Source organism: Rattus norvegicus, chromosome X, assembly GCF_036323735.1.
Source record: "Rattus norvegicus strain BN/NHsdMcwi chromosome X, GRCr8, whole genome shotgun sequence".
Taxonomy (NCBI): domain Eukaryota; kingdom Metazoa; phylum Chordata; class Mammalia; order Rodentia; family Muridae; genus Rattus; species Rattus norvegicus.
The window spans coordinates 39,241,973-39,261,067 of NC_086039.1; the positions used below are offsets into that span (position 1 = coordinate 39,241,973).

Sequence of the window (19,095 nt, forward strand, 5' to 3'; positions counted from 1 at the left end):
CCAGAAATGCATAGACAAATGTGCTACAGACTATAAGAGCTGACAGTAGCCATCACAGACTACTATACCCCCGAAAACTTTCAGTCATCATAGAGAAAATAAAAACATTTCAGGATAAAATCAAATTTAAGCAACATCTAGCTACAAATTCAGTCTTAAAGAAGGCACTAGAAGGAAAATACCACCCTAATCAGGAAAATACAGGAAACAAATCATCCTAGACCACCTACCCACCCCACACACATCTTCAACAACACCATAACCAATCAACCAACCACTATCAATCATCACCACCACCAAAACAATAGGAATCGACAAACACTGCTCATTGATACCTCTCAACATCAGTGATCTTAATTTCCCAATAAAGAGACACAGACTAACAGAACGAATGTGAAAACAGAATCCATCCTGATGCTGCTTCCATGAAACACCTTAAGAGCAAGAATAGAAATTATCTCATGATAAAAGGAAGGAAAAAGATATTTCTGGTTTAGCCATTTTAATATCTAATAAAACAGACTTCAAAGCAAAACTAATCATCAGAAAAGATAGAGAAAGAAACTATAGTGGTTTGACTAGGTATGGCCCTATAGACTTAGGTGTTCAAATGGTTGGTCCATAGGGATAGTACTATTAGGATGTGTGGCCTTGTTGCAGTAGCCATGGCCTTGAGGGAGGAAGTGTGTCCCTGTAGAGGAGGGCTTTGAATTCTCCTATACTCAACCCACATCCAGTGTGGCACATTGTCTTCTTTTGCCAAGGAGACACTTTTGTACAATTTTCAGTGCCATGTCTGCCTGCAAGCTACCATGCTCCCTGACAGTCATGACACTACTGGAGTAAATCCCTGAACCCGTAAGCCAGCCCCAGTTAAATGTTTTCCTTTATAAGAGTTGTAGTGCTCATGGTGTCTCTTCACAGCAGTAAAACACAAATACAGACATTACTCATCAAAGGAAAAATTCACCAAAAGGACCCTGTAATACTTAACATCTATGAACACCCAAGTTCATTAAAAAACCACTTATACAGCTTAAATCATATATTGATGCTAACACGTTGATAGTGGGTAAATTTAATACCCTGCTCTTACCAATAGACAGACCATCAAAACAAAACCTAAACAGAGAAATGCTAGAGGGAGCTAACTGATGTTATAAACCAAATGGACCTAACATATATTTACAGAACATTTCACCAAAACACAAAAGAATAACTCATCTTCTCTGCACCTCAAGGAACTTTCTAAAAAACTGAGCGTATGCTCAGACACAAAGCAAACCTCAACAGATATGTAACAAATCTGAAATAACTCCCTTCATCCTATCAGACCACCACAGACTAAAGCGAGATATCAACATCAGAAACAACATTCAGGGTTGGGGATTTGGCTCAGTGGTAGAGCGCATGCCTAGCAAGCGCAAGGCCCTGGGTTCAGTCCCCAGCTCCGAAAAAAAGAAAAAAAAAAAAAGAAGAAACAACATTCAACTATTGAATGAAAAATGGTTCAATACAGAAATAAAGAACTTAAAGACTATTTAAGAATTCAATAAAAATGAAAAGCAAAATTAAGGGGCAGAATGAAAGTGGTTCTAAGTGGAAAGTTTACAGGCTAAGTGCCTACATTAAAAAAATTGGAGAGGGTTGGGGATTTAGCTCAGTGGTAGAGCGCTTGCCTAGGAAGCGCAAGGCCCTGGGTTCGGTCCCCAGCTCCGAAGAAAAAACAAAAAACAAACAACAACAACAAAAAAAAAAAACAAACAAAAAAATTGGAGAGCTCTCCCTGCCCCACATGTGGCCCATACATATACAGCCACCAAACTAGATAGTATGGATGAAGCAAAGAGGTGCAGGCTGACAGGAACCAGATGTATATCTCTCCTGAGAGACACAGCCAGAATAGAGCAAATACATAGGCGAATGCCAGCAGCGAACCACTGAACTGAGACACCCGTTGAAGGAATCAGAGACTGGAATCAAGGACTGGAAGAGCTTGAAGGGGCTTGAGACCCCATATGAACAACAATGCCAACCAACCAGAGTTTCCAGGGACTAAGCCACTACCCAAAGACTATACATGGACTGACCCTGGACTCCAACTTCATAGGTAGCAAAGAATAGCCTAGTAAGAGCACTAGTGGAAGGGGAAGCCCTTGGTCCTGCCAAGGCTGAACCCCCAGTGAATGTGATTGTTGGGGGGAGGGTGGTAATGGGGGGAGGATGGAGAGGGAAACACCCATAGAGAGGGGGAGGGAAGGGGGAGGGGGAGGGGGAGGGGAGGGGGAGGGATGTTGGCCAGGAAACCGGGAAAGGGAATAACAATCAAAATGTAAATAAGAAATACCCAATTTAATAAAGATGGAGAAAAAAAGAAAAAAAAGAAAAAAATGGAGAGCTCTCATATTAGTAACTTAATAGTACACATGAAAACTCTAGAACAAAAAGAAAAAAAAGGAGCTTACACCCAAAAGGAGTAGCCTGGAAGAAATAATCAAAATCAGGGCTGAAATCAATAAAACCAAACCAACACACACACACATGAGAAGTGAAAAGTTAGTTTTCTGAGAAAATCAGCAAGACTGACAAACCCTTATCCAAATTAACTAAAAGGCAGAGAAATTTTAAAAAAATCAAAATTCGGGGTTGGGGATTTAGCTCAGTGGTAGAGCGCTTGCCTAGCAAGCACAAGGCCCTGGGTTCGGTCCCCAGCTCTGAAAAAAAAAATCAAAATTCAAAATGAAACAGGAAACATAACTCCACGTAACAGGACTAATCAAATCCAGAGCATCATTAAACCTGAATTCCACCAAACTGAAAAATGTAAAAAAAAAAAAAGGCAATTTTCTCAATACATACCAGTTACCAACATTAAATTAAGAGCAGATAAGCAATTTAAATAGACTATAATCCATAGTGATGTAGAAGTACTCATCAAAAGTCTCCCAACACGTAAATGCCCAGGGCCAGATGGTTTTAGCATAGAAACCTACCAGATTTTCAGAAAAAAAAGAGTTAATGCCAATACTCTTTAAATTATTTCACAAAATAAAAACAAAAAGACTATTGCCCAATTTATTTTATGAGGCTACAGTTACCCTGATACCCAAATTACATAAGGACCCAAAAAAGAAAGAGAATTACAGACCAATTTCCTTTATTAACATGGATTCTATTTTTTTCAAATACTTGCAAAATGAATCTAAGAACACATCCAAAAGATCATCTACCATGATCGAGTAGTCTTCATCCCAGAGATGCAGGGATGGTTCAATATACATAAATCTCTAAGTGTAATCACCATATAAACAAACAAACTGAAACACAAAAACCACATATTCATCTCATTAGATGCAGAAAAGGCCTTGAACAGTGTTTAACTTCCCTTCATGATAAATGTTCTGTTCAAATTCCTGATACAAGGGACATACCTCAGCATAACAAAGACAGTTTACGAGTCCATGGCCAACATCAATTTAAATGGAGAGAAACTCAAAGAAATTTTCCTAAAATCGAGAATAACACAAGGTTGTCTACTTTTTCCATATCTATTAAATATACTATATAAAGTCTTAGCTAGAGCAATAAGACAACGGAAGGAGATTAGGGGGTTTAAGAATTAGAAAGGAAGAAGTCAAAGTATCTTTATTTGCATGTGATATAACAGTATACATTAATAAACCTAAAAATACCTCCAGGTAATTCTTACAGCTGATAAGAACTTTCAGCAAAGTAGCTGGATAAAAACCAACTCATACACACACACACACACACACACACACACACACACACACACACACACCACACACAAGAATAGCTGAAACAATCCCTAATAATAAAAGAACTGTGGAAGAAATCACCATCCCTGATTTCAAGTTGTACAACACAGCTACAGTAGTTTTAAAAAAGCATAGTTTTGGCACAAAAACAGACAGGTTGACCAATGGAATTAAATTGAAGACCCAGACATAAATCCACACACCCCCAGACACCTGATTTTTGATAAAGAATTCACAAACACACACTTGTGCTGGTAAAATGGATGTCTGCATGTAAATAGATCCACACTTATCACCCTGTACAAAATTCAAGTCCAAGTGAATCCAACACCTCAACAACAACAACAACAACAACAACAACAACAACAACAACAACAACAACACACCTGCAGATACACCGAACCTGATAAAAGAGAAAGTGTCTTAACACATTAGCATAGGAGACAACTTTCTGAAGAGAACATTGATAGCTCAGGCACTAAGGTCAACAATTAATAAATAGGACCCCATGAAACTGAAGAGCTTCTGCACAGCAAAGGACATTGTCACTCAGACAAAGTGGCAGCCTATACAATGCAAAAATAGTTTTCCCAATTACAGATCCAATAGAGGGCATATATCCGAAATATGGAAAGAACTCAAAAACTAGGTATCGAAAAACAACTAACCCAATTAAAACTGGGATGCAGATCTAAACAGAGAATTCCCAACAGAAGAATCTCAAATGGCTGAGAAATATTTAAAGAAATGTTCAACATCCTTAATGAGCAGGGAACTGAAAAATCAAAACTGCTTTGAGATTCTATCTTTTGCCTATCAGAATGGCTCAGATCAAAAACACAGATGACAGGTCATGCTGGTGAGGATGTGGAGCAAGGGGAACACTCCTCCACTGCCGGTAGATTATACAGACACTATAAAAATCAATATGGTGGTAGTTCTTCCAAAAGTTGGGAATTGATCTTTCTAAAGATCTGGTTATACCACTCTTGGGCATACCCCCAAACAACACTTTATCCTATCGCAAAGACACTTGCTCAGCCATGCTCATTGCTGATCTCTTCATAATAACCAGAAACTAAAACAACTTAGATGTCTGTCTTAGGGTTTCCATTGCTGTAAAGAACACCATGACCAAGGCAACTCTTATAAAGAACAACATTTAATTGCAGCTGGCTTACAGGTTCAGAGGTTCAATCCTTCATTATCATCAAGGTAGGAGCATGGCAGCTTTCAAGCAGGCATGGCATAGGAGGAGGTGAGAGTTCTACATCTTGTTCCGAAGACAAACAGGAGAACACTGGCTCTCATGGGGTTAAGAGGGGGATCTCATTGCCCACTTCCAGTTACACACTTACTCCAACAAGGTCACATCTACTCCAACAAGGTCACACCTCCTAATAGTGCCACTCCCTGGGCCAAACATATTCAAACCACTACAATGTCCCTGAAGAAGGATGGATAAAGAAAATGTGATACATTTACTCAATGGAATATTACTTAACAGTCAAAAATTATGAAATTATGAAATTCACAGGTAAGTGGATAGAACTAGAAAGAAATCAACCATGGGGGATAGGGAGATGGCTCAGTGGGTAAGAGCACTGACTGTTCTTCCAGAGGTCCTGAGTTCAAATCACAGCAACCATATGGTGGCTCACAACCATCTGTAATGGGATCCCATCTCCTCTTCTGGTGTGTCTGAAGACAGCTACAATGTACTCATATACATAAAATAAATAAAATTTTAAAACAACAACAACAACAACAACAACAACAACAACAACAAAATCAACCTGAGTGAAGTATCCCAAAGTCAGAAAGACTATATTCACTTGTATGTGGATAACAGCTGTTAAGTCAATGATAACCAAGCTACAGTCTGTAGAAACACAGAGGTTAGGTACAGAGTATGTGACTATGGGGATAAAGATAGATCTCATTAGTAATGTGGAATAGAAGAGATAGTTATGGATAGATGATGGGTGGGGTGGAATTGGAAAATTAATTAGGGATAGAGGAAGGTGAAGGAGTGAAAATATGGGAGAGACAGCTTAAACTAATACAGTAGAAGCTTCATTCTCATATACATACATACATACATACATACATACATACATACATACACACACACACACACACACACACACACACACACACACACACACGAATGAAGGCCTTTTAAATGAAGTAACTAAATAATGGATAAGACAGAGTCCCAACTGGCACCTCTTATCACCAAATAAAGCTTCCAGTTGAGGTCTCCTGGGAATTCTGAAACAACTCAAACTGTTTTCAAGACTATAGGTTGCTCTCTACAAACTGACAGCAAGGTCCACTGCTGAAGACAACACCTACACAAAACACTTAACGTGAATTAGTCAAGCTACTACCTAAATAGAGTTCCCCCATCCCAAGTTTTTGGTATAGAAAGCTACCCTGCATGTTACCAGAAGAGAAACATAAAACACCAAGCCAGTCACAAACCTTTTGCTCCAAAAGGGTGTTTTGCCTGCAAAATATGTTAGGACAATGGTGGCACAAAGCTTGTGGGACTAACCAACCAATATCTGACTTGAGTTAAGGACCACTCCTTGAGTTGGAACCTATACCTGACACTCCTTGGGTGACAAAGAACCTGAGACTAGATGGGCTAGGGATTTAGGAGAAAACCAAATAATACTGTTCAGAAGAACAACAAAAAAATAGCAAAAACCATTACTCTTGCTGACACTCTGCTCTATTTATAGATCAGTTTCGCACTCATCAGAGATGCTTCCTATAGCTGACAGAAAGAAAAGAAATCCACAGCCAGACATTATTCCGAGCGTGAGAGACCTTGAAACACTCAGCCCTAAATGCAATGCCTCTATCAAATCCTTCCCTTCTGAGGTTAGGGAAACCCATGGAAGAGAAAGTAGAAAGTGAGAGGCAGAGAAAGAAAACAAGGCCCTCTAAATCATCAACATGATCAAAACTCATATGAACTCAAAGACTGAAACAGCATGCACAGACCCTACAAAGATCTAAACCAGGGTCCTCTGCACATATCATGTGGCTTCTAGTTTATTATTTTTATGGAATTATTGAGTGTATGAGTGAGTTGATCTGTTTTTTTAAAAAAACTTCTCTTGGGATCCTTTCCTTCTGTTTGCTGTCTTGTCCAAATCTTATTGTTAATTTTTGTTTTATCTTATAATGTTATTTTATTATAAAACAAAAGGCAATATATAGTAATATGCTTTCAGAGACATTAAAAACACTAAATTTATACAAAAGTCTCTTTATTCTATAGAGCTGGAAATTGACAAACTCCTACACTGTTCATACTAAAAGATGAGTCATTATACCTTATGAATAAAAGATCATCACCTCATACAAGAGTACAATTACATCCTTAAAATATACTTGTTAAGAAAATCTATAATTCAAATATGCTTCCTAAATATACTTCCAGAGCTTAGTAATAATGGACTCCATGCAGATAATTGCATTTCTTTTTCAAAAGGTAACTGGAAAGGATGATTAAAGTAAGGAGCTACATTAAAATTTAAATACACTAGCATCTTTGTATTCAAACATAGAATTTCCAGCAGTAAATAACAGGATCATCTTCTTATATGCTTTGGTGTTGGTCTGTTCCAGAAGCATGGACATTCTCCTGACATAATAGTACTTAATTTTCTATCACACGAAACCCAAGCCACAAGACCCCCCCCCCCGTGTCTCTTAATCTAGCCAGAAAAGGTTTTACTTGTAAGAAGCCTTGGAAATCACTGAATCCAACTGCTCACAGCAGACACAAGCAAGCCAGAGCCAAGAGTATGCAATCACTTTGTCCTGGGTTGTACAACAAACGTGAATGAAATGGCAAAATTCCTCTGCTCCTGTGCAAGTGCTCCTTCCACTAACTCACTGTATTGCAGCGCTGAAAGAAGGCGTACTGTGCCACCAGGACGAGATTGGGGGTGGGTCTTGTTCACAGCTGATACTTGGGTACACCAGATGCCCTCAACACTTTGCCCTATGTGACTTACTGAGCTAGCTGGGGTGGAAGGCTCCCAAGACCTTACCTCTTCTTCCCGGAGCTTCTGCTTCCTCTTTTCTTCCACTGCTGCCCTCTTCTGATCCTCACGCTGGCGCTGCTCCTCAAGTTTTCTCCATCGCTCCTCAATTTGTTTCTCATACTGAAGCTTAGCTCTTTTCTGTTTCTCTAAGATCTGTTGTTCCCGAGCAGCTGAGAAATGGGAGCAGAGTGTCATTCCAAGTACTCCTCGTGCAGGTTGGATTAAGACCAAGAACACAGAAACAATAATGTGATCAAATCCCAGGATGCAGTGATTGAGATTGGGTGTTCTGTTAATCTCTGCCACTCGTTAGGTGCTGTGGGGAATGTTAACTATGTTATCTCTCTGCTTGGTTTCCTTCTCAGTTATGCAGCGGCAGTAACAATATGGTGAAGAAAATTATGCAATGCATGTAAAACATAAAAAGTACTTCCACCATAGGTGTTATGGCTATTATTATTATGATTAAGCCAAACTTGTACACAATAGCTAAACCATATAGTGGCTAGAATGATAGTTGAAGGGTACATTCAATCAAAATCATGTTAAATGAGCATGCACAGTGATCTGAGCAAAGCATTAAAATATACAAAGTCTTGTCTTTGCATCAAGCTATTTACTAAGAAGCCTCTACCTTTATTTAAAAAGGCTCTCTGGGGGTGGTAGTGCCTGAACTGCCCAGAAAACCAAGCAAGAATCCAACAGCTTCTTCTTCATCTCAGTTCAATGAGGGAATTATCATGTACCTAACTCACAGAACTCTGTGGTGGTATCCACAGCTAACAAGAGGTTAAAAAAGAGAAGCCTTTCTCAACTGAGCATATTGTTGTAACGCAGAAAATAAGTGCCCATTTCATCATTTCTCTTGAGGATGGCCCTTCTATATCCTAAAAGAGAAGGTTAGTGCACATAGTGGATACCTAAGGGCATCAAATCTTCCTCAGATCAGAAGAAGCAATTGCTTGATTTATTTGTTTGGGTGTTTTGTCTGCATGTGTGTGTACATCATGTACGTGCAATGCCTAAGGACACCAGAAGAGGATACTGGATCCCCTGGGGATAGAGTCACAGACAGCTGTGAGCTGAGCTGTGCGCTCTGGAAATTGAATTGGTGTTCTCTAAAGGCAGTCAGTACTCTTAGCAATGGAACCATTTCTCCAGCCCCAGTGGCAGCAACTGTTGTTCATAGCTCCAAGAATACTGCCAAGAATACAGTGAAGGGTCAATATTTTGTGAGTGAATGAACTGTTCATTAATTCCAGTTTTTGTGATCATGCAAGTTACTGTGTGAGTTCACACTCAAGTCTCTAGACTTGTCTAGTTCTCTTTCCAGTCATTCACAGATTTCTAAGGACCTTTCAAAATGATATTACTTCATTTCTACTTTTCTACTTTTGTGAACTTCAGTAGTCAAAGTATACAACTTACCCAGACACTTTTCTCTTTCTTCTCGTCTCTCTTTGGCTAATCTTTGTCTCTCATCTGATTTTAAAAATCCATCCATTCCTATAAATAGAAAACATAATTTTCAATTTTTTATTCTTCTTTATCTAGTGAGTGCTAGAGATGGTTGGGTCCATAGGCTTGGGTCTGGGCATAAACATACATTATCCACAGTTACCAATTCATTTCAAGGAGCTCACGTCCCATCCTACATCCTCAGCTAGCCCTAACAACTCACGGGCGGGTCATGGCTTCCACCTGTGCTTTCCAACATTGGGTGTAGTGGTGCTGACGACAGCCCTTTAGCTAATCTTTGTCCCAAGGCCTGACCTGGAGGGGTCAGAAATGCAATTAAGTGACACAGAAACCTAGCTATGTGCAGAGACACTCATCAGTCTCATTGTAATCTGGCTTGTAGTTTCAGGGCAGAATAATTAAGAGGGAGGAAAAGCCAAAGATGAATGTGATTTTGGATATCAATTATTATACAATTGAAAAAGAGTTAATGTTCTGAAATAAGTCAATTGTGGCGAGTACATATAAGCACTTTAGAACACTGCGAAATGTATTCCTCAAGGTTAATTTTAGTTCTGCCAAGTTTGCTTCGATGTTAATCTTAGTATCTCAATTACAAAGAAAAAATATACTTCTGTGTATTTAATGTGCAAATGGCTGTAACAAATAAGATGAAATGAATACTAGCTAGCCCCAAAAAGTTCTAGGAAATATCCCTGCATCTCCTTATCCCTACCCTATTCCTTTCAAGGACTTTCGAGATTAAATAAATAAGGGCTATTTAAGTTTAGAATAATCTATTGAATTGTTATTATCAGTTGTTCATGAAAATTCATCTATATGGCTTATGCACACCATTCTGGAGAAACAAGCTTTACTGCTTTAGTACTAATGCAACCACATTCCCTGTGCCTGGGCCCTTCCTCTCACACCAACTTCATAGTGTGTTTTGCTGCCGTAGAAATCTACACTTCTTCCAGGGACTATTCCACTTGCTGCCCAGGAAAGGGTCAGAGAAGCAAGGCCTGCAGTGTAGGCACTGAGGATAGAGATGAATGACATGACACATTGTCATGATTCCCAACATATGTTTGGTTCTACACTGTAAACTATGTATCAGGAATACTAAAGCTCAAGAGACAATTACAAGAATAATCCAGTCCTTGACTACATACAAATTGACATAATTCATGTTTAGTTTTAGTCAGTTCTTAATTATGATACTGCCAACAAAATAAATGTCATCATGGTTTTAAAGACCCAACTCCACCTCATTCCAAGGCCTAAACCATATGACTTCAACTCCTTATCTAATTTGACCTCACCAATTCTCCCCTCCTCTCCTATTTTCTATTTTACATTGCCTGCCACTTGTTCTTCCACCACCAACACTGCCATCTGTTTAACCTCACGTCCTTCAAGACTCCAAGATCCATGATGCCCCATGTTCCCATACAAATTGTGAAGCCCTTACTTCATCCTTCTTTCCTGTACAGCAAACTAACTTCCCCTCCCTGACAATCTCTAAAGTGATATATAACTGGGACTGCCCTAGGTTTGCCTAGTTCCAACTACTACCCCTTACCCAGGGTTTACAAAACACATACATTGCGCTGAAATTAATGATAAGAGAAATAAGAAGAAAACATCAGATCTTTTCTTAATTTAGATTTTAGTCTCTATCTTAAGCTCCACTTAGATGAATTTATTCTGTCTGGAAAGCTTAAAAAGAAAAAGCCTAGGAGGCCTAGTCAAATGCAGCCCACACCAATGTGCCTACTCTCCACCCAAGCCTCCATTAGTACACCACAATCTTGACAATCTTGATGATAAGAAGTCTGCTTTACATATGAGGCAAGTCTGGAGGATGATCAAAATGCTCTTTAATTAGAGAAAGAAAAACTAGAAGAAAAAAGTGGTCAAAAAGCTGCCCCAGAGGAGACTGTTCCATGGATATGCAAGGTCTCAGGCTGCCCTCTTGTGGGCACATGTAAGACACAAGTTTCCCTTCCAGAAAAATCTTTATGATCAGGATCATGGTCAGCAGCAGCAGCTTCATCATAATAGAGGTGACAAACAAGCAGTTACTATGGACCAACTGCAGCCACGCAGGGTGGTAGCACATGCCTTTAGCCTCAGTCCTTGAGAAGTGGAGGCAAGAAGATCATTTTCAACTATAGGCAAGCCTGAGATCCATGCTACCTTTTACACACACACACACACACACACACACACACACACACACACACACACACTCTTGCGCGCCCATGCACGCATGCATACCACTATGGACAAAGTACACTACATGAATTTATTGGTGCAACCACCCTATGATGACATCTTACAAGTATAGAAACAGGAGTTCAAAATGGTTAATTAATTTGTTCCACATTGTTAAAAGTAGACAAACTGGATTCTATTTAACCTGGAAACTTGACTCTAACACTTAGACTTTCAGTCACCAGTTTTTCAAAGGAGATATCGCACCTTCTTTGGTGCTTCGGTTCAGCAAAGAGACAAATCATATCGTGATCCCATGAGCCTGAAAATCTGGAAAAGAAGTGCACGTCTGATAGAGAAGTATGAAATAGGCAGTATTGAGAGCCAAGTATGGGCGCAGCTGTGCACAGATGTAGCAACCCCTTCAGCTCACTGTTTGTCTCTCAGACTGGTGGTTTTGGAAATATTTACTCAGTGCTATCTTAGAGACTGATGCTGAGTGGAGAATGGGGGAGAAGCTCTAAGATTCTGGGAACAACTTAGGTTCCTCCTGGCTTAAGCAAGCAATTCAGCTTTGCTGCACTGAGAAAAAACAAAACAAAGCAAAACCAACCAAAACAAACAAACAAACAAAACAAAACAGCCTAACACGGGTAACCTGGAATCTCTGTGCTATCCATTTGGCAGCCATGTACAGCAAAACAAACAAGTATGAGTTCAGTTCCTAAGCCACATAGCACACATTAGGCACTCCACAGGCACACTGGGTTGCTATCCTACTGCATAGCAATAGTGGAGAAGCCTGAAAGCTCATTCCTGGGACTCTTTCCCCTCAAGTTTAATTCCTCTTGGTCAGATGAAGATAAGCACTATGTGAGTTCAATCAGGATTGAAGTTTTACTCAGTATGGTGGTTTGAGTGACAAGTGAGGGGCCCCAATAGGCTCATATATTTGAATGTTTGGTTCAGGTTAGTGGAACTGTTTGGGAATAATTAGAAGATGTGGCCTTGTTGGAGGTGGTTTGCAACTGGAGGTGGGCTTTGATGTTTCAAAAGTGCCCCCCTTCCTTTCCACCCCTTGCCACCTGTGAAGACAGGATGTAAAGCTCTCTGCTACTGCTCCAGTACCATGACTGACTGCTTGCCACCATGATGATCATGCATTAACCCTCTGAAACTGTAACCAAGTTTTCCAACTAAATGGTTTGTTTTGTAAGAGTTGCCTTGGTCATGATACCTCTTCACATTAATAGAACATTAACTATAACACTGGATAAGAAACCTAAGGTCCCAACCTCTCCCTCTTCCTCCTCCTTAACAGCATATATGTCTCTCCTATTTAATGGTCTATATGTTTCGAGAACTTCTCATTGAAAGAAAAACCAAGCAACACATCTCCAGCTTCTACCCTCTGACTCCAGCTTCTACCCTCTGACTCCAGTTCTACCCTCTGACTCCAGCTTCTACCCTCTGACAAGAGACCTCTGGGCTCATCTCAATGTAAAAATAGTTAGAAAATCAATGAAACGTCCATGGACTTGGTAAGATACTACTCACAACAAAACAGCTACATGTAATACAGGAATCATGTGAGATTATCATGACCACCAATGCAGGAAATGTTTTCTAAGGGAATAATATACTCAAGGATTTAACTCCAAAATAAAGTCTTTCTGTGTCACCTAAAATTCTAAAGTTGTTTTCCTATATAACCATACTTTAATCTATCGTACTTTACATGAGGACATTTATTTTTTCTTTTTCAAAAACCAGACACATAATCTTATCATGTAAGCCCCAATAAGAATGGTTGGCTGATGGAACTGTGCTTATCAGTGATTGTGGGGGAAGGGTTAATAGGAAGTAGAAAGGTATAATGGGAATCAGGAAAGGGATCCTTGTGGTGATAGAGTCTCCATTTTGACTACATTGGTATAAATACATTTGTTGTGGCATTGCCTTAAAATTTTGAGATCTCTCTGTACCATTTCCCATAACTTCATGTAAATCAACAACAACCTCAAAACAGAGATCTTTAACTATGAAGAAAACAAATCTGGCTCAAGTATGAAGCCCTGGGATAGACCCAAATAGAAAAGGGTGTTCTAGAAATATCCCTGTTCCCATTCTAGATGTAACAGCACTTGCCAAGACAACTACATTCAGATAGATGTATGCCCTTGAAATACAATTTATCAATACAAAAATTAAAAAAATAATAGTGATACCGAGCAAGCAAGAGACAGCATAATCCCATACTTCACGGATTTACTGTTAGTGGCATAAATAGCTTCCCGTTATCCTGGAACTTCAGCAATGCATTCTTAAAACCTCATTTTGAATTGAATTTTATTAGCCTGAAGCACTCTACTAGAATATTAATGAGTTAATATTAGTCAATTATTCATGAATACTACTATTGAAATTTAAATTTTCTAAGGGAAGCCATATGTTTTAAAACTTAATTGAATGAGTGAATTTTATTTTATTATTTATTTTGGCTTTTTGGGAAAGGATCATTCTACAATGTAGCCCAGACTGGCCTCAGCCAAAATCACAGCATTCCTCCTACTTCAGCCTCCTAGGTTACAGGGATTACAGGCATGTATATTACCACATCTGGCTCTGAACAAGTGTATTTTAAAACAACCTCAATTACTCTAAGTGTAAATGTGATGAAACTTCAATGCCTGGAGGACAGGAATGAAGAGCTTATATAAGAAGTTCAATGAAAGCCCCCACTTCCTGTGGGGGGTCTCCCATATCCCTTCATGAATACTCAATAAACTCTGGCTCAGTAGCTACATGGGCACTGACTTATCAGTGGTTCTAGTTTGTACTATGATTCTCTTTAGACACACTGAAAACAGATCACTACTTCCCAGCTTTAGCCACACAGTAGAATCACCTAAGGAACTGCTGAATAGTTTTATGTCAACTTGATACAAGCTAGATAAGAAAATGCCTCCAGATCGAGCTGTAGGTAAGCCTATAGGGCATTTTCTTAATTGGTAGTGATGGAGGAAGACCCAGCCCATTGTGGATGGTGCTCTGTCAAGTTCCATGCCATCTTGGGATCCAACAAGCAAGATTATTACTATGTGAGGCTTCTTGATTATTTGCCTCCATAAACATGAGCCAGACGTTATTTTATTTAGAAAGTAGCCTGTAGGGGCTGGGTATTTAGCTCAGTGGTAGAGCGCTTACCTAGGAAGCGCAAGGCCCTGGGTTCGGTCCCCAGCTCCGAAAAAAAGAACCAAAAAAAAAAAAAAAAAAAAGAAAGTAGCCTGTACCTGGTGTTTCATTATACTGGCAAAAAATGTAAAATAATAATAACTAATAATAATTAATAACAATAATATTAATAAAAAACCCCAAGCATGGTGACATACACCTTTAATCCCAGCACTTGGGAGGCAAAGGCAGGTGAATTTCTGTTAGTTAGAGGCTAGCCTGGTCTAGATAGTGAGATCCTGTCTCAAAATATTAGTAATAAGTACAATGAAGCAAGAGATTAAGGCTCCAAAGGATGCAGTTGGGCAGTTGGACTAGCTAGAGCCATAAACGAAGGAATGAAGGGGATGGGAAATATTGGGAAGAACAACTAAGAAGTTTCAGGTTTCTTTATCTTCCTTTCTTCCTTATGAAACAAAGTCTCGTGTAGCATAAACTGGCTTCAGACTCTGTACCGAAGGATAATCTTAACTTCTGATGATCACTGTGCCTCTACCTCTAGAGTGCTGGGATTACAGATATGATAAAAAAACATATAAAAACCAGAATGTAATGGTTTGCATCTCTAGGCCTAGCATTCCTATGGGCATGCTAAATGCCAAATGGGAGGCAGAGAAAGGAGAGTTGCCCAGAAGTTCATGGGGCCAACTAACCTGGAGTACGCAGGCCACAAACAAAAACAAGACAGAAACTCCATCAACAAGATGGGAGACAAGAAACTAACATCTCAAAGTTGTCCTCTTAACGTTTACACATTTACTGTGCAATGTGTATGAGCAATTGTATGCACACACACATACACATGAAATACATATTGAAAACAATTAGTTCAGTTTCTGTTTGTCAGTGTGGTGGTACATGCCTATAATCCCAGCACATAGGAAACCAAAGCAGGAGGATTATGAGTTCAAGTCCTGCCTGAATCTTATATCAAGAGGGATTAAGAGATTGCCAGCAATAATAAATTTGTCGTGATGATTACATGAAATGATACATATGAATGACTTTCTAACTAGTGCTTATTATTTTAAAGGGAGTTATAGTTCCAGAAAAAAAGAAATGGAGACCCCCAAAATGGAAGCCAGCCAGTGTCATATATGAAGTGGGAGGAATCTAATTGTTACCTTCTAACACTTACTCCAGTATGATTTCTTCTAAGCTCTGATGTTCTCCTGGGAGCAGGGAAGGGAGATGAGATGTATTAGTGAAGAGCAGAAGGTGGACAGTTCAGTCTGGGTAATGGCATATGTGAAATGTGCTTCAAAAAAATCCTGAAATCTCACTGAACTTCAATATTTAGTGAACTGAAAATACTATGACAGAACCTAGACATTTTTTTTAAAATACTGACTTGGGTGAGGGTGTGGTGCTGGGAATTGAATCTAAGATCTCACATGTGCTAGCTATGCACCAGTAAGCTATATTCCTAACCCAGACATACTGCTTGCATTCAGAAAATACCACATACTCCTAGCTCACAGTTTTAATTTAAAGGCTTCAAAGCAAAAGCCATTCTATAAGGTCATTAAACTTTTCATTACAATTTGAGCACAGAGCTAAAGCTAAATTCCCTCTGTACTTTGGGATACCTGCTTCAGTGCAATGTATTGGGACACAAATCATCAGTAAGAAAGAAAACAGCCTTTGTCCCCCAGCAATCACAACATGTTTTTTTAAAAAAAGAAATCTAAGTCCATCAAAGTTCCTTCCTTATTAAAATCAGAGCTTAATCAGATACATGTATAATTCACACAAAAAATAAAATGCTAAGAAGTCAATTTAATATGTTCTTGGGTCTTAAAATTTTTTCAGGGGTTGGGGATTTAGCTCAGTGGTAGAGCGCTTACCTAGGAAGCGCAAGGCCCTGGGTTCGGTCCCCAGCTCCGAAAAAAAGAACCAAAAAAAAAAAAAAAGAAAGTAGCCTGTACCTGGTGTTTCATTATACTGGCAAAAATGTAAAATAATAATAACTAATAATAATTAATAATAATAATATTAATAAAAAACCCCAAGCATGGTGACATACACCTTTAATCCCAGCACTTGGGAGGCAAAGGCAGGTGAATTTCTGTTAGTTAGAGGCTAGCCTGGTCTAGATAGTGAGATCCTGTCTCAAAATATTAGTAATAAGTATAATGAAGCAAGAGATTAAGGCTCCAAAGGATGCAGTTGGGCAGTTGGACTAGCTAGAGCCATAAACGAAGGAATGAAGGGGATGGGAAATATTGGGAAGAACAATTAAGAAGTTTCAGGTTTCTTTATCTTCCTTTCTTCCTTATGAAACAAAGTCTCGTGTAGCATAAACTGGCTTCAGACTCTGTACCGAAGGATAATCTTAACTTCTGATGATCACTGTGCCTCTACCTCTAGAGTGCTGGGATTACAGATATGATAAAAAAAACATATAAAAACCAGAATGTAATGTAACAGAGAACCCAGAGGAGGGGTAGGCCTTTCTGGTTACTGCCCTCAAGGAGAGCTGAAACCTAACCCTAAGGAGCGACTTCAGGCCCAATACAAGAGGTAAGACCAACTTTTCTGCTCCAAGTGACCTGCCTGGTGGACTCAGGACACAGTCCCACAGGAACAGCTGAAGGCCAATAGAGAGGAACAACTACACACCTGAAAACAGAACACTCTATTCCCATAACTGGCTGAAAGAAAACAGGAAAACAGGTCTACAGCACTCATGACACACAGGCCTATAGGACGGTCTAGCCACTGTCAGAAATAGCAGAACAAAGTAACACTAGAGATAATCTGATGGCGAGAGGCAAGAGCAGGAACCCAAGCAACAGAAACCAAGACTACATGGCATCATCGGAGCCCAATTCTCCCACCAAAGCAAAAACTGAATGTCCAAACACACCAGAAAAGCAAGATCTAGACTTAAAATCACATTTGATCATGATGAAGGACTTTAAGAAAGACATAAAGAACTCCCTTAGAGAAAAGAAGGAAAACACAAATAAACAAGCAGAAGTCCTTAGAGAGGAAACACAAAATTCCCTGAAAGAATTACAGGAAAACACAATCAAACAGATGAAGGAACTGAAAATGGAAATAGAAACAATAAAGAAAGCACAAAGGGAGACAACGCTGGATATAGAAAACCAAAGGAAGAGACAAGGAGCCCTAGATACAAGCATCACCAACAGAATACAAGAGATAGAAGACAGAAACTTAGGAGCAGAAGATTCCATAGAAATCATCGACACAACTGTCAAAGATATTGTAAAACGGAAAAAGCTACTGGCCCAAAACATACAGGAAATCCAGGACACAATGAGAAGGTCAAACCTAAGGATAATAGGTATAGAAGAGAGTAAAGACTCCCAACTCCAAGGACCAATAAATATCTTCAACAAAATCATAGACGAAAACTTCCCTAACCTAAAAAAAGAGATACCCATAGGCATACAAGAAGCCTACAGAACTCCAAATAGATTGGACCAGAAAAGAAACACCTCCCGTCAAATAGTCAAAACACCAAATGCACAAAATAAAGAAAGAATATTAAAAGCAGTAAGGGAAAAAGGTCAAGTAACATATAAAGGCAGACCTATCAGAATTACACCAGACTTCTCGCCAGAGACTGAAAGCCAGAAGATCCGGGACAGATGTCATACAGACCCTAAGAAAACACAAATACCAGCCCAGGTTACTGTATCCTGCAAAACTCTCAATTAACATAGATGGAGAAACCAAGATATTCCATGACAAAACCAAATTTACACAATATCTTTCTACAAATCCAGTGTTACAAAGGATAATAAATGGTAAAGCCCAACATAAGGAGGCAAGCTACACCCTAGAAAAAGCAAGAAACTAATCATTTTGCAACAAAAGAAAGAGAAGAACAAGCACACAAACATAATCTCACCTCCAAATATGAAGATAACAGGAAGCAACAATCACTATTCCTTAATATCTCTCAATATCAATGGATTCAATTCCCCAATAAAAAGACACAGATTAACAAACTGGATACACAATGAGGACCCAGCATTTTCCTGCCTATAGGAAACACCTCAGAGACAAAGATAGACAGTACCTCAGAGTGAAAGTCTGGAAAACAACTTTCCAAGCAAATGGTCTGAAGAAGCAATCTGGAGTAGCCATTCTAATATCAAATAAAATCGATTTTCAACCAAAAGTCATCAAAAAAGATAAGGAAAGACACTTCATATTCATCAAAGGAAAAATCTACGAAGATGAACTCTCTATCCTAAATATCTATGCTCCAAATACAAGGGCACCTACATCTATAACAGAAACCTTACCAAAGATCAAAGCACATATTGCACCTCACACAATAATAGTAGGAGATTTCCACA

General features: G+C 39.2%; 1 protein-coding gene across 4 annotated transcripts in view; it reads right to left on the bottom strand.

The window, feature by feature from the left end:
• The window catches only part of Map7d2 (MAP7 domain containing 2), a 115,724-nt gene that overhangs the window by 60,882 nt on the left and 35,747 nt on the right, over positions 1–19,095 (bottom strand). For all 4 annotated transcript variants that reach the window (NM_001289778.2, XM_039099843.2, XM_039099844.2 and 1 more), the window contains exons 2-3: positions 9,275–9,352; positions 7,853–8,016 (exon numbers count right to left, since the gene is read on the bottom strand). In NM_001289778.2, the coding sequence (NP_001276707.1) occupies positions 7,853–8,016; positions 9,275–9,352 (242 nt within the window). The remainder of the gene's footprint in view (positions 1–7,852; positions 8,017–9,274; positions 9,353–19,095) is intronic.